This window comes from Haliotis rubra, unplaced genomic scaffold, assembly GCF_003918875.1.
Source record: "Haliotis rubra isolate DU_JTF1 unplaced genomic scaffold, ASM391887v1 Scf909, whole genome shotgun sequence".
Lineage (NCBI taxonomy): Eukaryota > Metazoa > Mollusca > Gastropoda > Lepetellida > Haliotidae > Haliotis > Haliotis rubra.
This window is the reverse complement of record NW_025767645.1, coordinates 80720-104041: the sequence shown is the minus strand read 5'-3', so window position 1 is coordinate 104041 and position 23322 is coordinate 80720. Positions and strand designations below refer to the sequence as shown.

General features: G+C 43.4%; 3 protein-coding genes across 3 annotated transcripts in view; all 3 read right to left on the bottom strand.

Annotated features, from left to right (window-relative positions):
- Positions 1-725: 725 nt before the first annotated feature.
- LOC124264087 (zinc finger protein 431-like) lies at positions 726-1976 on the bottom strand. The gene has a single exon (XM_046698810.1). The coding sequence runs from the start codon at positions 1974-1976 to the stop codon at positions 726-728; it is 1251 nt and encodes a 416-aa protein (XP_046554766.1).
- A 651-nt stretch (positions 1977-2627) lies between these two features.
- On the bottom strand, positions 2628-9881 carry LOC124264086 (zinc finger protein 208-like). Its single transcript, XM_046698808.1, has 4 exons — positions 6956-9881; positions 5385-6875; positions 4025-4830; positions 2628-3951 (listed from the first exon to the last, which is right to left on the bottom strand). Exons 1-4 carry the CDS (start codon positions 8355-8357, stop codon positions 2719-2721), a joined length of 4932 nt encoding a protein of 1643 aa, XP_046554764.1. The 5' UTR covers positions 8358-9881; the 3' UTR covers positions 2628-2718.
- A 3865-nt stretch (positions 9882-13746) lies between these two features.
- LOC124264085 (sister chromatid cohesion protein PDS5 homolog C-like) overlaps positions 13747-23322 on the bottom strand; it is a 33175-nt gene continuing 23599 nt past the window's right edge. The window contains exon 3 of the mRNA XM_046698807.1: positions 13747-16583. Within this exon, the coding sequence (XP_046554763.1) occupies positions 13762-16545 (2784 nt within the window). The 5' untranslated portion in view covers positions 16546-16583 and the 3' untranslated portion in view covers positions 13747-13761. The remainder of the gene's footprint in view (positions 16584-23322) is intronic.

Genomic DNA, 23322 nt, shown 5'->3' with positions numbered 1-23322 from the left:
TAATAAATAAATAGTACAATAAAGAAAGTATACTGACACATTTACAAAATGACCACAAAAATAACCAGGTCTGGCCAACAATCAAACATTTAATGTGCAGTAGGAAGTACTGCCCAGATATTTCTTCTTGCCATTCAAACTCACGATGAATTTCTGTATATATATATGTATAGTTATAGATTATGATATACACCAGTCTATGGACACCAACAGTCAATAAATAAAACGTGTATGTATATAAGTATATACACTATGTACAAGGGTATTCTCTACAGATCAACAAGTGTTTGTGTTAACAGCCTATCAAACATTCATCATTCTACTCTCTTTCATGTCAGGGCTTGAAGGGGCAGTTGGTAGGCGAGTGGTACAGCATCCACTCACCACACTGAAGACCCAGGTTCAGTTCCCACCATGGATAGTGTTGCCGGTGACCCCACCCTGATACTACCGAACACTGCTACAAGAATCACTCACTCACTACCAGTACATGACCAGTACACTGTAAGAACTGGTCAACAGCTATGGCGGTGTGGGAAACTCTGGGCTGGGATGCTCACATCCATCATAGTTTCATGTTCTTCCAGCATCTCAATGCCTATCACATATTCACCCTACAAACTTAGTTGCCTGAACATAGTATCCAAGAATGTCTTATGACGATTCCGCCATGTCTGAGTGCCTCTTCATCATAAAGCACGATTACTTGGACAATTCTTCATGACCTAAATGTTACCCGGTGCTTCTTCTGTCTCTTCTTCTGTCACTTCTTCTGTCTCTTCTTCCCCCATGACGGACTGGGAGTCAGATTCATCATCTAGCACGGCCCCTTCATCAAGTTCCTCAGATGCTGACGATTTCGTCTCATCTTCATGGCACACCTTAATGTGTTTCTTCATGTTGGATTTCTGAGCGAATCCTTTCTGACAGAAGTGACAATGGAAGGGCAGCTTATCAAGATGTGTGGTCTTGTGCACCTTGAGGGTGCTTGCGAGCGGAAACGCCTTCCCGCAAACATCACATGTGTATGGCTTGTCCTCGGGATTATGCTTGTACCTGTGAGCTCTGAGACTCGCAGCTTTGTGAAACATCTTACCACATTCGGCACACTTATGTTTCTTTTCCTTATGCAGCTTCATGTGATTATGCATTGAAGACAGTCCGGACATAACTTTGCCACATATCTCACACTCCAGGGACTGTGCCTCAGAATGAGTCAGTTTGTGCCTCTTCAGTGATGACCTATTTGTGAAAGTCTTGTCACACTGACCACACTGCAGCAGGTCTCCTGTGTGAGTCCTCTGGTGCTCCTTGCAGGTTTGTTGTGATGCAAACGTCTTGTCGCAGACATCGCACCTGAAGACCTGACCCGTGTGCACAGACATATGACACTTCAAACCTGAGTTTGTTTGGAATGTTTTGCTACACACAGTACAAGAGAATGGCCTTTCCCCTGTGTGTGACAGCTTGTGTTGCTGTAAACTGTCGTATCGACCAAATGCTGCATCACACTGGTCGCAAGTATAAGGCTTCTCGCCGGTATGCGTTCTCATGTGAACTTTCAGGGTATTGGCATGAGCAAAGGAGAGGCTACACACGTCACACTTGAAGGACTTCACTCCTGTGTGCACTAGCATATGTGACTTCAAACAATGTGATCTTGTGAATCCCCTCTTGCACACTGCACAGACATACGGTTTCTCTCCCGTATGTGATCGCATGTGTTCGCGGAGATGCCCTGAATTAAGGTAGCCCTTTCCACACAGTTTGCATTTATGGTCTCGCTCTTTCTTGTGGACTCCTTTCTCATGGGTCCTGAGATGGGAAGACTGGGTGAATGTTTTATCACAGATTGTACACTTAAAGTTGCGCAGTCCAGCGTGGAACCTCATGTGGGTGACAAGGGAAGACTTCTGTGAGAACTGCTTTGAACAGATGTCACATTTATGAGCTTTAAGGCCAGTGTGGGTGACCATGTGTGAACGCAACGAGTCCTTCCTGTTGAAGCTGCTTGGGCATAACTCACATTGAAACGGCTTTCCACCAGTATGGATTTTCATATGACCTGTTAAATCTATTATCATTTGATGACAGACCGGACATTCTGACTTGGTTTTCTCAATCCCCTTGTGTTGAAGCATGTGTTTATCCCAAGACTGCTTGCAAACAAACTTCCTCCCACACTCCTCACACTTGAACCGTTTGACACCAGTGTGAGATATCATGTGTGTCTTCATGTTTGACTTCTGCCTGAAGGTTTTGTGACAAACATCACACTTATACGGCATTACATCATTGTGGAGGCGCATATGAATCTTTAAGGATCCCGGCTGTTTAAATGAAGCATCACATACTTCACACTTAAGGGGACGTGCTTCTGAATGTGTCAGCTGGTGTGATTTTAAACAGCTTGGTTTATAGAATGCTTTGTCACATATATCACATTTGAATGTCTTTGTGCGGTCTGTATGGATCAGTTGGTGCTTGGTTAGATTGCCATATTCCCTGGTGCTGAAGTCACACTGCTGACACTTGTAGGGCTTGTCATCACTGTGGGTCTTCATATGTACATAGAGACTGGAGGAAGTGGTGAAACGTTTGCCACATTTCTCACATTTAAAGTTCTGTAGTCTGCTATGAATCAACATATGTTGTCTCAAATTGTTTGATGTAGTAAAGTTTTTCCCACACTCCTGACACTCCTGGTTCCTGACTGCATTATGAGTCGGTATGTGCATTCAAACCGGCCTTCGTTGTATAGGCCTTATCACACTGTTCACATTTGAAAGGATAATCTCCAATATGAATCTTTGTGTGGTCATCGAGCGCAACTTTGCTTTTAAAACTTTTTTCACAAATATCACACTTGAAAGGCCGTTCTTCAGAATGAGACAGTTGATGACTTTTCAGTGCCGAGGACGTCCTGAAAGTACTCTGGCATTTGTCACATGAATATGGTTTGGATCCAGTGTGTATTTTTAAGTGATGTTTCAAAGTATTTCGGTCAGAAAATCTGTGGTCACAATATGTACACTTGAAAGGCCTTTCACCTGTATGGATACGTAAGTGTTCAGTCAATCCAGTTTTCTCATAAAAAGCTTTGTTACAAATTTCACAAACGTGAGATTTCTCCCCGATGTGTCGTCTCGTATGCACCTTAAGACTGTTGCTGTCACCAAAGCACTTGTCACAGTGAACACATTTATATGGTTTTGCTCCAACATGGATGTTCATATGTTTTTCAAGAGATATTTTCTGGATGAACACTTTCTCACAAACATCACATTTGTGGACCTTCTCATCAGCAAGCCCCTTCTCTGTCACATCATCCTTCTTGTGATGTTTTTCCTTATGATGTTTCAGATGGGATTTGTCAGAAAATGTCCTACCACAAAGGTCACATTTTAAGGGTGAGCTGGAATGTTTTTTCATGTGACGCTCAAGAAGTGCAGCGAAGGAATAACTCTTGTCACATACAGTACATGAGAAGTTCTTCTGAGTGGGAGTATGTTCCTCCTCAGAGATGGCAAAAGTCTCAAGCTTTATCTTCTTGGCCATGGGTGAGTCCTTACTATCGCCATCATCACTAACACGTTTTGTTTTTCTAGACCCCAACAACTTGTCTTGACCTGATTCGGTCCATTCTGTATGTTTTCGCTTGTGTTTCTCCAAATGGACTGCATCAGAATAAAACTTCTTACACACATCACAGCTGAATTGTTTCGTTCCTTCATATGACCTGAACAGGTTCTGTTGAGTAGGTGTTTCAGCATTTGCTTTGCTCTGTTTTGTGGGTGTATCGCCAGTCGTGGAACCAACTGGCATAGTGTCCTTGTTCTCTTTGGGAGAAGTTTCGCCAGTCTTGGAACCAACTAGTATACTCTTTCTCTTCTTCTGTTTGGGAGAAGTTTCGCCAGTCTTGGAACCAACTGGTATATTCTCTCTCTTCTTCTGTTTGGGAACCAACTGGTATACTCTCTCTCTTCTTCTGTTTGGGAGAAGTTTCGCCAGTCTTGGAACCAACTGGTATATTCTCTCTCTTCTTCTGTTTGGGAGAAGTTTCGCCAGTCTTGGAACCAACTGGTATATTCTCTCTCTTCTTCTGTTTGGGAGATGTTTCAGTCTTGGAACCATCTGGTATGATGCCCTTCTTCTGTTTGGGGGATAATACACCAGACTTGTCACTATCTGGTACTGTGTCCTTCTGTTTGGGGGATATTACACCAGACTTGTCACTACCTGGTATTATGTCTCTGTTATTCTCTTTAGTGGATGCTTGCTGAGTTTTGGGAACACCTGCTAAAGTTTCTCTGCTGTCTCCTGAGGACGTTTCACCAGTCTCTGTACCATCTACTACAGTATCCTTGTCCATCTGTTTCTCTGGTTTGCTTGTATGACACTGATGTCTCTTGTGCTTCTTAAGATGGCAGATATCTGTGAATGACTGCTTGCATATATTACATTTCAACTCAGCACTTTGATCTGAGGAAACTGTGGTCACCTTCACTGTGTTGCTCACTTCTTCACCTCCTTTGTTTTGCTGAGTTGACAATCCTGAATCTGCAGTCATGCTGGATTCTTCTGTAGGTATGCCATCACAATCTTCTCTTTCGTCCTTTACATTCTGTTGCTCTGAAATGTGTTTTTTCAAATTGGTAGCATATGAATTATTTTTGTCACAAATAAAACTACTGTCATTCTTTCCTGAATGTGAATTATTTCCACTGGCATCAGGATTTTCCTGGATGTTGGGTGAGTCCACAGTATCTTCCGTCTTCATACCTTCTTCAGCAGGATGTTTCCTTTTGTTGTGTGCTCTTAAACCTTTAACTGCGGAAAAGGTAATGTCACAAATGTTACACTTTGGTGTTTTATCACAATTTTTCTTTCTATGTTTTTTCATGTGAGACTTCACATCGCTCAAATCAGGAATTATCTTTTCACAAACAGTGCATCCGAAACCACCATCTTTTCGGTGTTCAGAGTAATGAGACTGTAAACTTTCAGACTCTGAAAATGATTTATCACAAAAATCACATCTCAAAGTTTCCTGATTGTGGACCTTTTTCTTATGTATCTTCAGACTGGACAACAATAGAAACTTTTTTAGCACATATTCCACAAGGAAATTCCCCTTGTTGAGTGTGTCGTTTCTCATGTGCCCTCAACGTACGAGCGGTTGTAAACCTGAGATCACAGACATCACACACAAACTGCTTCCTCTTCTTCTTACAGAACACCAGCTTATGTCGCACTAATGATTCCGGATTGGAGAAGCCCGTCAGGCAGATGTTACATTGGTAGGGTCTTCCATCAGTGTGGACTTTCCTGTGTGACTCAAGTTGTTCTAAATCAAGGAACCTACGGTAACACATCTCACATTCATGTCTTCGTTCTCTGTGTACCCTTTGATGTGTTCCGAAGATGGGCAGGCTGGACAAACGTCTTGTCACATATTTTGCAGGAATATGGACGTTGGCCTGTGTGAATGTTCATGTGTAAATTGAAAGAAACTTTGTCTGCAAATTCCTTTTGACACACATCACACTTATATGGCTTTGCCCCAGTATGGATTTTAAGATGTCGCATTAGATTATGAAACTGAGAAAAACCATCTCCACACACATGACATTTGTGGCTCCTTCTTCCAGTGTGGACCACCATATGAGTTTTCAAGCCATGACTCTCTGCAAATGTTGCACTGCAAACGTAACACTTGAAATCCTTTTGTCCAGTGTGAATCTTTATGTGCACTTTAAGATGGGCAGAACGCTTGAATGGCTTACCACATACATCACAATAGAACTTTCGTTCACCATGAACCTTAACATGTCTTGCCAAAAGTTTGGGATCCTTAAACACTTTATCACAAAACTCACATTTTATCGATAAGTTGTTGTGTATAATCTGATGTGACTTCAATGAGGAGAAAACAGTAAACCATTTTCCGCAGACAGTACACTCATACGGTTTCTCACCTGTATGTGAACGCATGTGTACTTTCATCTTTCCTTGGCAAGAGAGAGTCTTTCCACAAATGTTGCACTGAACAGGTTTCCCTCCAGTATGAACAGTCATGTGTTGGGTCAGGTTACTTGTGGAATAGAATGCTTTGTTACAAATGCCACACTTGAATGTGCGGTCCCTGTGTATGATCAGGTGGTGATTCAGAGCAGACTGAGAAGCACAGCTCTTGAGACACACATGACAACTAAAAGGCTGCACATTTTCTTCTCCTTGACTGTCACTTTCTAATTTGACTGGGGTTCCCGAACTGTCTTGGTCCAGGCCAGTTTTGTTGGCTCTGGGAATAACTGAACACTCTGGCTTCAATTCCAAATCAAGACTCCCAGATTCATTATTGTCATCTTCAGATGAATGTGCTGCAGTGTCCACAGTAGACTGATCTGCAGGTTGTTGTAACTGGGAATTAAAGGATTTGTGACAAGGGTTTGAATATGGTTGCTGCTTCATGTTTCTTTGGACCTTTGATTCTGGAGACATCTCCTGAACAGAACTACTGGCAAACTCAGTCATCTCTGGATGTTCGGCATTGTAAACTTGCTTACTCCTGAAACATTCTGCATTGAATGTTTCCGAATTTGATGCAATATTGTCATTTAATTCTGCAGAACTGGAAGGACCTGCAGTGTTGATCTTTGACACATTAGTTGAACTTTTTGCTTTCTTTGCTTCAGTTTCAGAAATCATAATAGCTGTAGCACTGCTAGTAGGAGCCACCTGTTCAGGTCTGTCCCCTGAATCACCTCTCTTGGCATGACTAGTAGGAGCCACCTGTTCAGGTCTGTCCCCTGAATCACCTCCCTTGGCATGACTAGTAGGAGCCACCTGTTCAGGTCTGTCCCCTGAATCACCTCCCTTGGCATGGCAGTGGCTCAGGTCTGTCCCTGTGGCATGGTAGGAGCCACCTGTTCAGGTCTGTCCCCTGAATCACCTCCCTTGGCATGGCTAGTAGGAGCCCCCTGTTCAGGTCTGTCCCCTGAATCACCTCTCTTGGCATGACTAGTAGGAGCCACCTGTTCAGGTCTGTCCCCTGAATCACCTCCCTCGGAAGCTGAGGTCGTCATACGGCATTCCTCATACTGTTTGTTCATATCACGAGAAACAGAATACTGTTCACTGGCATTAGTGGTACTGGATGTAGATCTTCCTGATGCTGCTGCTGATAATGATGATGGTGAAGTGGAAGACTTGTGGATAATACTTTTACCTCTTTGACTCCTTAAAGGAGATGCCTGACTCGAAGACTTTGATATCTGATGTCTGCCCTGTGAAGAAGTTCGTTTCTGTTTTGAATTATCACTGGAATGATGTCTTATTGTCCTTTGTCTTGAGGAATAGTCATGTTTGTAGCCCAAGTCAGATGATTTCTTTGATTTGTGACCTGGTGAGCGTGAATGACTTGACGACTTTGTATCAAGACTGGAAACACAAGATGTCTCATATTGGAGTCTTGATTTGGAACATGAATTTTCAGGATTCACTGTGCTGGATGATTCCTCCACAAGACTTTTTGACACTCTTTCAGACCCATGGGCTGCTTCCAACTGTGTGTCCTTGTCTGATACATCAGTATTGAATGTTTCAAAACATAATTCTTGTTTAGCTATATGATTCAGCTGATGACAGTCAGTTGATGGACCTGTTGCATCGGCTTCTTCAGTTGAACATTCACTTGCCTGTACCGGTAGTCCGACATCCTCCTCTTCTTCTGCCTCAGTCTTCACAACCTGGCTGTTCATTGATGAGGTGGTTGTTTTCTTCTTATTTAATTTGTTTCCATTCATAATTTTGTTATGACCATGCTGTGATTGTATGGGTAGTTTTCTCTGGGTAACCTCAACTCTAGAGCTGTTTTTTTCATCACTGCCCTTTCCTTGATGTAGTCCAAGGAAAAGTTGGAATGAAGGCAAATCACTGTCACTGTCAGATTCTGGGTCACTGAAAGGACCAACGAAGAGCCCAGTATCATTATCATTACCACAGTCTCCTTCAGAGTCATTACTGCATCCTCCACTGAGGGAGTCCTGTTCTGATGGCTTCTCATCTGACCAGTCCATTCTTCCCTGATTATCACCAGACTCCTCCTTCTGACGACCTTCTGCATCTACAACACCATTTTCTTGATCCCTGTTATCTTCAAGTTTAACATCTTGAATGTTTAACAGAGAACTCTCATCTTGTTGCATGCCACCATCATCTTTTTCTAATGGCTCTTGCTTTATTGCAGTCCTCTCCTCACTGACACAATCACTGGTTGAACAGCAGTCTTCTTCTGGAGGTTCAATTTTAATCTGAATATTTTGGATCACTGGCAAAGGAAGAACATTTTCCATTCCACAAGTCCTTCCAGCCTTAGTTACACTGTTGTCAGACTCCTTCCAAGTGTGGACAGCATCTGAAGGTTTGCTTTTTTCCAAAGAATCGTTTTGTTCAGGGTCTGATTTATATGTTATTACTTTATCACAGTCACTTCCTGCTTGTTTGTCTTCTGTTACGGTTGGCCCACGATGAAGTTCACTATCATCAACTCTGCTGAACACCACTGTGGCTACGGTGGGATTTTCTGTCTGACGATTATTGGAAGCATCAACTTTAGACAAAGTTTTGTTTTCATCTGTCAGTTTTTCTTTGCCCTGAGCTAATCTTTCCACATCTTGCCAATTACATTTATCTCTCAAAACACTTTCTTTGTCTTGAGTCAAGATATCACACAGATTAGATTCAGCATCAGTGAGATTGTCTCTGTCTTCAGCAAGTCTCGATGTTTCAGGTGCACATTCTGTTGCTTCAGATGCTTTTCTGTGAAATAACTTAGACTCACACCATATTTTTGACACTCCAAAACATTTCCTTCCTGTAGACGGAGCTGCATCTCTTCCATGTAAATCAAACAAGACATGTCTCTGATGTGATACATCAAACCTATCTGGCTCATCCTCTTCTACCCCCGAAATCAATTCAGAAGGACTATGTGAACTGTCTAAACTTTCACACTGCACACTCCGGGGATGGTCATTGAAGGGAGGCAGGAAGCTTGTTTCACTGACAGAATGATTGTCCCAGAGCGGATTACTTTGTTCTGGCTCTTGTATTGTGGAACCCTCCAAAGACAATCTCTTCCAACATGAACTGTTATCAGATTCTACAGAAATGTCGATCCCCCTGTCAACAGTTTGAGACTGTGCTCCAACGCCACAGCGAGAGTCACAGTTTGACGGCTGAACATTCCAACCACTTTCAGAATTCTCACCTGACGATATCCATTCGTAGAATTTGCTTTGGTTATCAGGACTCACATCAGGTTGAACTTTGTCCTGTGACTCGGCATCAGTTTCAGAAGGTGAAGAAATGTCTTCTAGCACAACGTTATAAGGAGACCTTTCTGCCTTGTATTGTTCACATATAACCTGCTTGGTCACACAGTCCTTTGAAACAACAGCAGTGGGCTCAATATTAGGAAGTTCATTGTCAACAAACCTGCACAACTCAGGTACAGCATCAGATTCTGTTGCACTGATATGCTGCTGTTCAACAACTTGTTCACTACACACTGTCAAGCATTCCTGGAGGGTATCACCTGACTGAGGATATTTTCTGGCAAAGGTGTCATTTCTGGCTTTGAATGAGATTCTTGATTGATGTTCTGCAGTTTGGGATTTGTCTGCCAATTCAACAGAGTGTTCAGCTGGTGGTGAACTGTCTGCCAATTCAACACAGTGTTCAGCTGGTGGTGAACTGTCTGCCAATTCAACACAGTGTTCAGCTGGTGGTGAACTGTCCACTGACTCAACCTGTTGTGTAGCTAGTTGTGACCTGTCAAATGATTCAACACTTTGTTCAGCTGGTTGTGAACTGTCTACTGATTCAAAAGGGTGTTCAGTTAGTTGTGACCTGTCAAATGATTCAACACTTTGTTCAGCTGGTTGTGAACTGTCTACTGATTCAACAGGGTGTTCAGCTAGTTGTGAACTGTCTACTAATTCAACAGGGTGTTCAGTTGGTTGTGAACTGTCCACGGATTCAACCTGGTTTTCATCTGGTAGTGACCTGTCCACTGGTTCAACAGGGTGTTCAGTTGGTAGTGACCTGTCCACTGGTTCAACAGGGTGTTCAGTTGGTAGTGACCTGTCCACTGGTTCAACAGGGTGCTCAGTTGGTAGTGACCTGTCCTCTGATTCAACAGGCTGCTCAGCTAGTTGTGGCCAGTATACTGACTTAACACAGTGTTTAGCTGGTTGTGTGGAAGGAAGCATAATGGTGAGAGATGACCTTTCCTTAGCTGGCATTAATGATTCACTGGAAGTAGTCGGGGATATCTGAGAATCTCTGACATTCAAATGAAGATTATTTATGTTTTGCATATCACGTTCAGACGTCTGCTGTTTGCCCAATCTTGCCTCTGCAGATGTGTCAGCACTGGAAACAGGTAAGGTTGGTTGCGCAGTTAACAGTCCATGCTCTACACACAAACACGGAGCATCGCTTTTCGTTGCCAGCCCACCATCCTTGGTACTTGTGTGTTGATATTTCATACATGAATGATTATCCCAACGTTTGGGTTCAGTGTTTTCCAGGTTTTCCATTGCACACTCTGTAACACTAGATGTTTCAGGACTTGGAAGAACTGTGACGGTTGCTTTGGTCAGAATACTTAGCAATTGCTTTAACCCTGAAGATTTGGTTTTCTGTGAATTACTTTGCCGTCTTGCTCTGGCCTCTGGTCTAGTGGTCATGCTAAAGGACTTTGGAACACTTTTGTTAGTTTGCAAATCTTCGTTAACAAATACTGTGGCTGCAGAAGTAGATGATATGCACAAATCTTCTGGAATTCTTTCACAACATACAGTATTTACATCTGAATCACTGTTAACATAAAAATCACTGTTTTCACCTTGTGAGCACAAAGCAGAACTGTCTGTAAATGAACCATTGATTGTTATTTTGACACTCTCGTAAGATATCTTCTCATGTGATGTATCCGTAAAACGAGATGGTGAGGTCTCCCACATCAACTGTTCACTATGATCTTCCACCTGTCTGGGTGTCCTATATTGCTCTGTACTTCGATCATAACTCTCGTTGCCATAACCTGTAAATCCTGCTTCTCCCCCATCAGTTACTCTCAAATCTAATCGAGACTTGTTTTTCCAACTGTCCAGTTTTTCCCGTAAATCAGTAACTGATCTGTTCCTTGTGAATTTACAATGAGGTGTCCTTAAACTGTCACTGCTACGTTTTCTCTTTCTCCCTGACATCACACCATCATCTTGACATCTAGAAGATCTTTGTGGAGTAATCAGATCTTTTGTGGTTGAATATTCCTGAGACACATTTGACTTGTATGGTTTCTTCAGGGGATCTTTCATTTCCACCAAAAGACTGCTTTTTCAACAATCTACTTCGGGGATCTTTCATTTCCACCAAAAGACTGCTTTTTCAACAATCTACTCGGGGATCTTTCATTTCCATAAAATTGGTCTCCTGTTGATCTACTTTTTAATCTTTCATTTCTGGAAACACGACCCTCTAGCCATAGATTTGGGGATCTCTCACTTCTATAAAATTCATCCTCCAGCCATAGATTTGAAGATCTCTTATTTCTATGAAACTGATCCTCTTGCCATAGATTTGGGGATCTCTCACTTCTATAAAATTCATCCTCCAGCTGTAGATTTGGGGATCTCTTATTTCTATGAAACTGATCCTCGAGCGATAGATTTGGAGATCTCTTATTTCTATGAAACTGATCCTCGAGCGATAGATTTGGAGATCTCTTATTTCTATGAAACTGATCCTCGAGCGATAGATTTGGAGATCTCTTATTTCTATGAAACTGATCCTCGAGCGATAGATTTGGAGATCTCTTATTTCTATAAAACTCATCCTCAAGCGATAGATTTGGAGATCTCTTATTTCTAGAAAACTGATCCTCAAGCGATAGATGTGGGGATCTCTTATTTCTAGAAAACTGCCCTTCTAACAAAGTAGTTGGGTGATTTTTATTTCTGTAAAACTGCTCTTCTAACCATCTACTTGGGAATATTTCTTTTCCATTACATATCTGCTTTTCTAAGCCACTGCTTGGAGTACTGCAGTGTTGGCCTCTTTGTACCCTGTTTCTCCGCCATTCTCTAGTACGTCTTAGCCTATGAGAAAGAGGAAAATCCTCTCTGTGTCCAGACCTCTGTGACTCATGTCTGTGTGATCTTTTCTTTGTTGACGGAGAACAATCAGGTTCTTGTCTGTCTCTGTGCCTGTGCTCCTTAACACTTCCTTGACCGCTGCTTCTCTGACCTTCTTTTGACCATGTTCTGGTTCTTTGATGTGACCTTCTGTATTCTGGCCTTGAGTGTCCTGTCTCTTCTTTGAAAAGTTTTTCACGAGCCTCTACAGTTCTGCAGCTGGACGACATACGATTGTACTTGCTTTCGTATCTATGACTTTCAAGTTCATCAGTATAAACTGATCTGGAACTTCCAGATGAGTGATGTCTAGCTTTAGACCAAGAGATGTTAGCTGATCCTTGAGATGTAGAGGAAGTCTCACGTCTTCTTCTGTTTGTTCGAGTTTGGTGAGGAGTTTGTGGGTGTTGGTCCACCTTTCTGTTTGACATTGCCCTTCCCATGTCTATTTTCATATTGCCATTGATCTGAATATCTATCTGCTTTGGGGCAGTTATATCTTTGACCAGGCAGAGGTGTGCTTGATGGAGCAGACACACGTCTCACACACTGTTTGTCAATCATCTCAACGTGACCATCTGTCCTGGATAACATTGCAAAACCACTTATCTCACTTGAATCTTCAGAATTTGTCCTGAGATCTAAAGAATCCTTATCAACTGGTGTTACTTCTGGAGTCCCCTCAACAGCAGGTAAACGTTCAGGAACACTTTCAATGGCTGTTGGTTCTGGTGGTGCTCCAACATCATGTGAATGTCTCTTTGAAGCAGGAGACACAAACTCACACTTACTTGTAAATGGTACATTAAAACACTCGTCCACATTGCTGGCTTTCTGAGAAATCTCAGAAATCTGGCAAAATGAATCGCATATAAGTGCCTTAGATGCAATTCTGTCTTGTCGAATATCAAAGTTTGTCTCTCATTGTTCATTGATGCTGATTGTTTTGTATGAATGCACTCAGCATTAGAATTGTCAGGGTTTGGCTTGTGACGAGCTGAGTCACTCTTGTTTCCAGGACTCTGAGAACCATGAATGTTTTGATGATGCTTTGCCTTATTATCATGACTTGCAGAGCTTGAAAAATTACTGAAACTCTTTTGAACGTTTTCCTGTGACATGAATTCAGACTTCTTACTCACATCTGAGTGTTCAGTTTGATGTGGATGTTGCTCTTTCAGTAAATCTGCTGCCTCATCACCTACAATGGGGTGTTGTATGGCACTTTCCTCTTTAGAAACACAAATTTTCTTATCTTTTACACCATCAGAATTCTTTTGCTTTGATTTGCTTTTACCAGAAATATTTTCCACTTTATCTAATTTCAGTGTTTTGTTGAGTTCATGAAAAATACTTTCAGTCTTCTCTGAATTCTGCAGCTTTGTGTTTTGAGCACCAGAAACACTTTCAGCTGTATTTGGATTCTGTGTTCTGAGGATGCATTTTGCAGAAACATTGTTGGCCTGATGTGCATTATGCAGTCTTTTACTTGATTTGTCAAAAACAACTGAAGCCTCTTTTTCTGTTTGTTGTTGCCTTTGTTTAGCTAAGACATCTAAAACACCATCTGTATTCTGCAACATGGTGAGTGTTTTGTGAATATTCCTGGCAACTGATTTCTCAGTCCTTCAAGGGGTTTCTCAGTGACACTGGGGACAATATGTGACTTCCCACTCTTGCTGGGTTTCTCTGTGACACTAGAGACAACATCGGACTTCCCACTCTTGCTGGGTTTCTCTGTGACACTAGAGACAACATCGGACTTCCAACCCTTGCTGGGTTTTTCTGTGACACTGGAGACAACATCTGACTTCCTGCTCTTGCTGGGTTTCTCTATGTCACTGGAGACAACATCTGATGTGACACTAGAGACAACATCTGACTTCCCACTCTTGCTGGGTTTCTCTGTGACACTGGAGACAACATCTGACTTCCCACCCTTCCTGGGTTTCTCTGTGACACTGGAGACAACATCTGACTTCCCACTCTTGCTGGGTTTCTCTGTGACACTGGAGACAACATCTGACTTCCCACTCTTGCTGGGTTTCTCTGTGTCACTGGAGACAACATCTGACTTCCCACTCTTGCTGGGTTTCTCTGTGACACTGGAGACAACATCTGACTTCCTGCTCTTGCTTGGTTTCTCTGTGTCACTGGAGACAACATCTGATGTGACACTAGAGACAACATCTGACTTCCCACTCTTGCTGGGTTTCTCTGTGACACTGGAGACAACATCTGACTTCCCACCCTTCCTGGGTTTCTCTGTGACACTGGAGACAACATCTGACTTCCTGTTCTTGCTGGGTTTCTCTGTGACACTGGAGACAACATCTGACTTCCCACTCTTGCTGGGTTTCTCTGTGACACTGGAGACAACATCTGACTTCCTGTTCTTGCTGGGTTTCTCTGTGACACTGGAGACAACATCTGACTTCCCACTCTTGCTGGGTTTCTCTGTGACACTGGAGACAACATCTGACTTCCCACTCTTGCTGGGTTTCTCTGTGACACTGGAGACAACATCTGACGTGACACTGGAGACAACATCTGACTTCCCACTCTTGCTGGGTTTCTCTGTGACACTGGAGACAACATCTGACTTCCCACCCTTCCTGGGTTTCTCTGTGACACTGGAGACAACATCTGACTTCCTGTTCTTGCTTGGTTTCTCTGTGTCACTGGAGACAACATCTGATGTGACACTAGAGACAACATCTGACTTCCCACCCTTCCTGGGTTTCTCTGTGACACTGGAGACAACATCTGACTTCCTGTTCTTGCTGGGTTTCTCTGTGACACTGGAGACAACATCTGACTTCCCACTCTTGCTGGGTTTCTCTGTGACACTGGAGACAACATCTGACTTCCCACTCTTGCTGGGTTTCTCTGTGTCACTGCAAACAACATCTGACTTCCCACTCTTGCTGGGTTTCTCTGTGACACTGGAGACAACATCTGACTTCCCACTCTTGCTGGGTTTCTCTGTGACACTGGAGACAACATCTGACTTCCCACTCTTGCTGGGTTTCTCTGTGACACTGGGGACAATATCTGACTTCCCACTCTTGCTGGGTTTCTCTGTGACACTGGAGACAACAACTGACTTCCCACTCTTGCTGGGTTTCTCTGTGTAACTGGAGACAACATCTGACTGCCCACTCTTGCTGGGTTTTTCTGTGACACTGGAGACAACATCTGACTGCCCACTCTTGCTGGGTTTCTCTGTGACACTAGAGACAACATCTGACTGCCGACTCTTGCTGGGTTTCTCTGTGACACTGGAGACAACATCTGACTTCCTACTCTTGCTGGGTTTCTCTGTGACACTGGAGACAACATCTGACTTCCCACTCTTGCTGTGTTTCTCTGTGACACTGGAGACAACATGTGACTGCCCACTCTTGCTGGGTTTCTCTGTGTCACTGCAGACAACATCAGACTTCCCACTCTTGCTGGGTTTCTCTGTGACATTGGAGACATCTGACTTCTCACTCCTAATGGGTTTCTCTGTGACACTGCAGACAACATCTGACTTTACGCTCTTGCTGGGTTTTTCTATGACACTGGAGACATTCGTCTTCTGTGAACTTTTACTGTTTTTCTCATAGATATTGGTGACCTCATGTAACTTCTGTGAACTTTTACTTGGTTTTTCAGGAACACTGGCCACTTTTTCAGATTTTTGTGAGCTTTTACTGTGTTTCTCAGAGACAATGGCACCTTCATCTGACCTCTGTGAACTTTTCCTTGATTTCTCAGAAACACTGGCCACCTCTTCAGAACTTTTACTATGTTTCCTAGAAGAACTGGCGACCTCTTCAGACTTCTGTGAGCTTTTATTGTGTTTCTGAGAGACACTGGCGACTTTTTCAGATTTTTGTGAACTTTTACTATGTTTCTCAGAGACATTGGCAATCTCATCTGACCTCTGTGAACTTTTATTTTGTTTCTCAGAAACACTGGTGACCTCTTGAGACTTCTTTGAACTTTTACTGTGTTTCTCAGAGACACTGGCAACGTCAACCGATCTCTGTGGATATCTACTGTGCTTCTCAGATACACTGGCCACCTCTTCAAACTTCTGTGAACTTTTACTTTGTTTCTCAAAAGCACTGGCGACCTCTTCAAACTTCTGTGAACGTTTACTGTGTTTCTCAAAAGCACTGGCATCATCATCTGACTTCTGTAGACTGTTGCTATGATCTGCTGTGATATTGGTAACTTGTGAACTCTGTTGTTTCTTCTCGTGTCTTTTTCTCCTGCATGGTCTGATAAGCACAAACTTCTTCTCATCCACCAAATACCTCAGGAAAGGCTGGGGTTCTTTTCGCTTCATACTGGCAGCTACAGGCTTTGGATCAGTGTTGTTCACAACTGAAAGGACACAACAAAATCAGGCTATGAAAGTGTAAACTCTTGTATCCATCTAGATTATGACTAATACTGTATTGTTTGCATGTTGTTTAACGCCGCACTCAGCAATATTCCAGCTACATGGCAGCCATCTGTAGGTGGTCCAGTCTGGATCAGAAAATCCTGTGATCGACAGCATAAGCATTGATCTACGCAGTTGGGATACAACAATATGTGTCAGCCAAGTCAGCGAAACTGACCATCCGATCCCGTTGGTTGTCTCTTGCAACAATCATGAGTTGCTGAAGACCAATTCTAAACAAGATCTTCTGGGTCAAACCTTATTTTGAAGAATTATCCCGTGTACACATAATATTTTTGTTCCACCAGATGACATGTAACATATCCAGCTTGTTGTTCTGCATGGCGACAATGGCACGTGTTGCCTTGGTTTGGCATACACTCATAGGTATAACATCGGGAGATAATTAGCCATCTATTACTGTGGAAAGTTGGTGCAATGAAGCTGCAATGTTGGTACGATGTTGTTGCAATTTTGGTAAAATGGGGACAAAGGTAAAAGTAACTGGAGTTGGCTGCAGTGATGCTTCCAAGTCCATCTCGTACATGACAACATTGTTGTGCTACCAGACTGGAGTTGGCTGCATTGCAGTGATGCTTCCAAGTCCATCTCGTACATGACAACATTGTTGTGCTACCAGACTGGAGTTGGTTGCAGTGATGCTTCCAAGTCCATCTCGTACATGACAACATTGTTGTGCTCCCAGACTGGAGTTGGTTGCAGTGATGCTTCCAAGTCCATCTCGTACATGACAACACTGTTGTGCTCCCAGACTGGAGTTGGTTTCAAATGATACTTCCAAATCCATCCCGTACATGACAACATTGTTGTGCTCCCACACTGGAGTTGGTTGCAGAGATGCTTCCAAGTCCATCTCGTACATGACAACATTTATTGTGCTCCCAGACTGGAGTTGGTTGCAGTGATGCTTCCAAGACCACCTCGTACATGACAACATTGTTGTGCTACCAGACTGGAGTTGGTTGCAGTGATGCTTCCAAGTCCATTTCGTACATGACAACATTGTTGTGCTCCCAGACTGGAGTTGGTTGCAGTGATGCTTCAAAGACCACCTCGTACATGACAACATTGTTGTGCTACCAGACTGGAGTTGGTTGCAGTGATGCTTCCAAGTCCATCGCGTACATGACAACATTGTTGTGCTACCAGACTGGAGTTGGTTGCAGTGATGCTTCCAAGTCCATCTCGTACATGACAACATTGTTGTGCTACCAGACTGGAGTTGGCTGCAGTGATGCTTCCAAGTCCATCTTGTATGTGACAACAATGTACTTGATTTGAGACATCTATTCCTTCTGGTTTTGTTGAATGTATCTGATACTGAGCATGTGTTATGACAATTGCTAAACCAGCATCTATGCTATGTTTTATAACCAGTGACAACAATTGTACATGCAGCCAAGCCTATCAGCCAGGTGGCACTAAAAGCAGGCACTGTACAAAAAAATGAAAATGGACAGTGTATGTGCTTTCTGATTTTCTGAAATTATGAAAACCCATTCTGATAAGAAAAAAACCATAACATATACAACATAAAGTTGACTTCAAATGAAAACCTGGCATAGTGGTATTTCATGCATTACAAGTTGCAGTAAATGAACAGCTTACATATCGTTTGAACTTATCAACACATAATGGGTCTTCCTTCACCAGTAATGAGTGGACCCAGTAAATTATTGTCGCCTCTTCGACTCTTACTGGAACTTTGGTAAAACTGTAACAATTATCAATACCCATGTTTGTGCTGACAGGCCAGTGACAATACAATTAATTTTGAGACATAGTGATGCTGTTGTCCAACAAAGATAGAATCCTGCCCCTGTACGCCTCTTCAGCTAACTTCAAGAGTTGGTACTTCTCTGGATAGAAAATGATCTGGAGCATCAAACTCTTCAAGTCAAGTATCAATGGAATGGGGGTTCATGAGACTGGCGGGCACAAGCTAAAGTCATTGGTCAATGGAATAAGGGAGTATAATCAAACAGCACATGAGACTGGCGGGCACCACAAGCTAAAGTCATTGGTCAATGGAATAAGGGAGTATAATCAAACAGCACATGAGACTGGCGGGCACCACAAGCTAAAGTCATTGGTCAATGGAATACGGGAGTATAATCAAACAGCACATGAGACTGGCGGGCACCACAAGCTAAAGTCATTGGTCAATGGAATACTGGGGAGTATAATCAAACAGCACATGAGACTGGCGGGCACCACAAGCTAAAGTCATTGGTCAATGGAATAAGGAGTATAATCAAACAGCACATGAGACTGGCGGGCACCACAAGCTAAAGTCATTGGTCAATGGAATACGGGAGTATAATCAAACAGCACATGAGACTGGCGGGCACCACAAGCTAAAGTCATTGGTCAATGGAATACGGGAGTATAATCAAACAGCACATGAGACTGGCGGGCACCACAAGCTAAAGTCATTGGTCAATGGAATACGGGAGTATAATCAAACAGCACATGAGACTGGCGGGCACCACAAGCTAAAGTCATTGGTCAATGGAATAACTGGGGAGTATAATCAAACAGCACATGAGACTGGCGGGCACCACAAGCTAAAGTCATTGGTCAATGGAATACGGAGTATAATCAAACAGCACATGAGACTGGCGGGCACCACAAGCTAAAGTCATTGGTCAATGGAATACGGGAGTATAATCAAACAGCACATGAGACTGGCGGGCACCACAAGCTAAAGTCATTGGTCAATGGAATACGGGAGTATAATCAAACAGCACATGAGACTGGCGGGCACCACAAGCTAAAGTCATTGGTCAATGGAATACGGGAGTATAATCAAACAGCACATGAGACTGGCGGGCACCACAAGCTAAAGTCATTGGTCAATGGAATACGGGGAGTATAATCAAACAGCACATGAGACTGGCGGGCACCACAAGCTAAAGTCATTGGTCAATGGAATACGGGAGTATAATCAAACAGCACATGAGACTGGCGGGCACCACAAGCTAAAGTCATTGGTCAATGGAATAAGGGAGTATAATCAAACAGCACATGAGACTGGCGGGCACCACAAGCTAAAGTCATTGGTCAATGGAATAAGGGAGTATAATCAAACAGCACATGAGACTGGCGGGCACCACAAGCTAAAGTCATTGGTCAATGGAATAAGGGAGTATAATCAAACAGCACATGAGACTGGCGGGCACCACAAGCTAAAGTCATTGGTCAATGGAATCAAATAGGGAGAGTATAATCAAACAGCACATGAGACTGGCTGGGGCACCACAAGCTAAAGTCATTGGTCAATGGAATGGAATAGGGGAGTATAATCAAACAGCACATGAGACTGGCGGGCACCACAAGCTAAAGTCATTGGTCAATGGAATAATGGAGTATAATCAACAGCACATGAGACTGGCGGGCACCACAAGCTAAAGTCATTGGTCAATGGAATACGGAGTATAATCAAACAGCACATGAGACTGGCGGGCACCACAAGCTAAAGTCATTGGTCAATGGAATAATGGAGTATAATCAAACAGCACATGAGACTGGCGGGCACCACAAGCTAAAGTCATTGGTCAATGGAATAAGGGAGTATAATCAAACAGCACATGAGACTGGCGGGCACCACAAGCTAAAGTCATTGGTCAATGGAATAAGGGAGTATAATCAAACAGCACATGAGACTGGCGGGCACCACAAGCTAAAGTCATTGGTCAATGGAATAAGGGAGTATAATCAAACAGCACATGAGACTGGCGGGCACCACAAGCTAAAGTCATTGGTCAATGGAATAAGGAGTATAATCAAACAGCACATGAGACTGGCGGGCACCACAAGCTAAAGTCATTGGTCAATGGAATAAGGAGTATAATCAAACAGCACATGAGACTGGCGGGCACCACAAGCTAAAGTCATTGGTCAATGGAATACGGAGTATAATCAAACAGCACATGAGACTGGCGGGCACCACAAGCTAAAGTCATTGGTCAATGGAATAAGGGAGTATAATCAAACAGCACATGAGACTGGCGGGCACCACAAGCTAAAGTCATTGGTCAATGGAATACGGGGAGTATAATCAAACAGCACATGAGACTGGCGGGCACCACAAGCTAAAGTCATTGGTCAATGGAATACGGGGAGTATAATCAAACAGCACATGAGACTGGCGGGCACCACATCAAAGTCATTGGTCAATGGAATACGGAGTATAATCAAACAGCACATGAGACTGGCGGGCACCACAAGCTAAAGTCATTGGTCAATGGAATACGGGGAGTATAATCAAACAGCACATGAGACTGGCGGGCACCACAAGCTAAAGTCATTGGTCAATGGAATACCGAGAGTATAATCAAACAGCACATGAGACTGGCGGGCACCACAAGCTAAAGTCATTGGTCAATGGAATACGGAGTATAATCAAACAGCACATGAGACTGGCGGGCACCACAAGCTAAAGTCATTGGTCAATGGAATACCGGAGTATAATCAAACAGCACATGAGACTGGCGGGCACCACAAGCTAAAGTCATTGGTCAATGGAATACGGGAGTATAATCAAACAGCACATGAGACTGGCGGGCACCACAAGCTAAAGTCATTGGTCAATGGAATAAGGGAGTATAATCAAACAGCACATGAGACTGGCGGGCACCACAAGCTAAAGTCATTGGTCAATGGAATACGGGAGTATAATCAAACAGCACATGAGACTGGCGGGCACCACAAGCTAAAGTCATTGGTCAATGGAATACGGGAGTATAATCAAACAGCACATGAGACTGGCGGGCACCACAAGCTAAAGTCATTGGTCAATGGAATAAGGGAGTATAATCAAACAGCACATGAGACTGGCTGGCACCACAAGACTAAGGGAGATAACTCCCATCCTGCAGCCAGCTCATTACAAATTGAAGTTATATTCTGGCAGAGTTTTCAAGACATATTCATCCTACTTGTCCTCCATACACACATGAATGCTGTTATTTACAAGAGAATTGAATCCTATATCTTACACGAGATCTTTGAAGAATTTCACAAGCAGTATGTTACATATTTAATTAATTTGTACTCCGCGGCCTCGGCTCCATTATTTTTAAGGAATGGACAGTTACTCGGACATTACCCTCTACGTATAGCTTGGTCCAGGCCAGAGTATACCCCGTGGAATAAACAGCTATAGGCCAAACTATACCGGGTGTGTATAACAGCCTGGGCTAGACTATACCCGGTGTTTAAAAGAGCCTAGGCAAGACTATACCGGGTGTGTAAAACAGCCTAAGCTAGACTATACTGGGTGTGTAAAACAGCCTAGGCTAGACTATACCGGTGTGTAAAACAGCCTAGGCTAGACTATACCGGGTGTGTAAAACAGCCTGGGCTAGACTATACCGGGTGTGTATAACAGCCTAGGTTAGACTATACCGGTGTGTAAAACAGCCTAGGCTAGACTATACCGGGTGTGTATAACAGCCTAGGCTAGACTATACCGGTGTGTAAAACAGCCTATGCTAGACTATACTGGGTGTGTAAAACAGCCTAGGCTAGACTATACCGGGTGTGTAAAACAGCCTAGGCTAGACTATACCGAGTGTGTAAAACAGCCTAGGTTAGACTATACCCGGTGTGTAAAACAGCCTGGGCTAGACTATACCAGGTGTGTAAAACAGCCTATGCTCGACTATACCAGATGTGTAAAACAGCCTAGGCTAGACTATACCCGGTGTGTAAAACAGCCTAGGCTAGACTATACCGGATGTGTAAAACAGCCTGGGCTAGGCTATACCTGATTTGTAAAACAGCCTGGGCTAGACTATACCCGGTGTGTAAAACAGCCTGGGCTAGACTATACCCGGTGTGTAAAACAGCCTAGGCTAGACTATACCCGGTGTGTAAAACAGCCTAGGGCTAGACTATACCGGTGTGTAAAACAGCCTAGGCTAGACTATACCGGGTGTGTAAAACAGCCCTAGGCTAGACTATACTAGGCTAGGTGTGTAAAACAGCCTAGGCTAGACTATACCGGTGTGTAAAACAGCCTAGGCTAGACTATGCCCGATGTGTAAAACAGCCTAGGCTAGACTATACCCGATGTGTAAAACAGCCCAGCCTGGGCTAGACTATACCAGGTGTGTAAAACAGCCTAGGCTATACCGGTGTGACTATACCTGGTGTGTAAAACAGCCTAGGCTAGACTATACCGGTGTGTAAAACAGCCTAGGCTAGACTATATACCAGGTGTGTAAAACAGCCTAGGCTAGACTATACCAGGTGTGTAAAACAGCCTAGGCTAGGACTATACCCAGGTGTGTAAAACAGCCTAGGCTAGACTATACCGGTGTGTAAAACAGCCTAGGCTAGACTATACCGGGTGTGTAAAACAGCCAAGGCTAGACTATACCCGGTGTGTAAAACAGCCTGGGCTAGACTATACCGGGTGTGTAAAACAGCCTAGGCTAGACTATACCTGATGTGTAAAACAGCCTTGGCTAGACTATACCCGGTGTGTAAAACAGCCTAGGCTAGACTATACCCGGTGTGTAAAACAGCCTAGGCTAGACTATACCCGGTGTGTAAAACAGCCTAGGCTAGACTATACCCGGTGTGTAAAACAGCCTAGGCTAGACTATACCCGGTGTGTAAAACAGCCTAGGCTAGACTATACCCGGTGTG

Bases quoted from the DNA above. Each gene is read 5' to 3' on its own strand.
- LOC124264087 (XM_046698810.1), bottom strand. From the start codon at position 1,976: ATGGTCACCCACACTGGCCTTAAAGCTCATAAATGTGACATCTGTTCA.
- LOC124264086 (XM_046698808.1), bottom strand. From the start codon at position 8,357: ATGGAAAATGTTCTTCCTTTGCCAGTGATCCAAAATATTCAGATTAAA. The intron at 4,831-5,384 runs GAATGTGAGATG...CCTTTTCCGCAG, and splicing joins TACACAGAGAACGAAGACAT to TTAAAGGTTTAAGAGCACAC. The intron at 3,952-4,024 runs GTTGGTTCCAAG...GTTCCCAAACAG, and splicing joins AGAAGAGAGAGAATATACCA to AAGAAGAGAGAGAATATACC.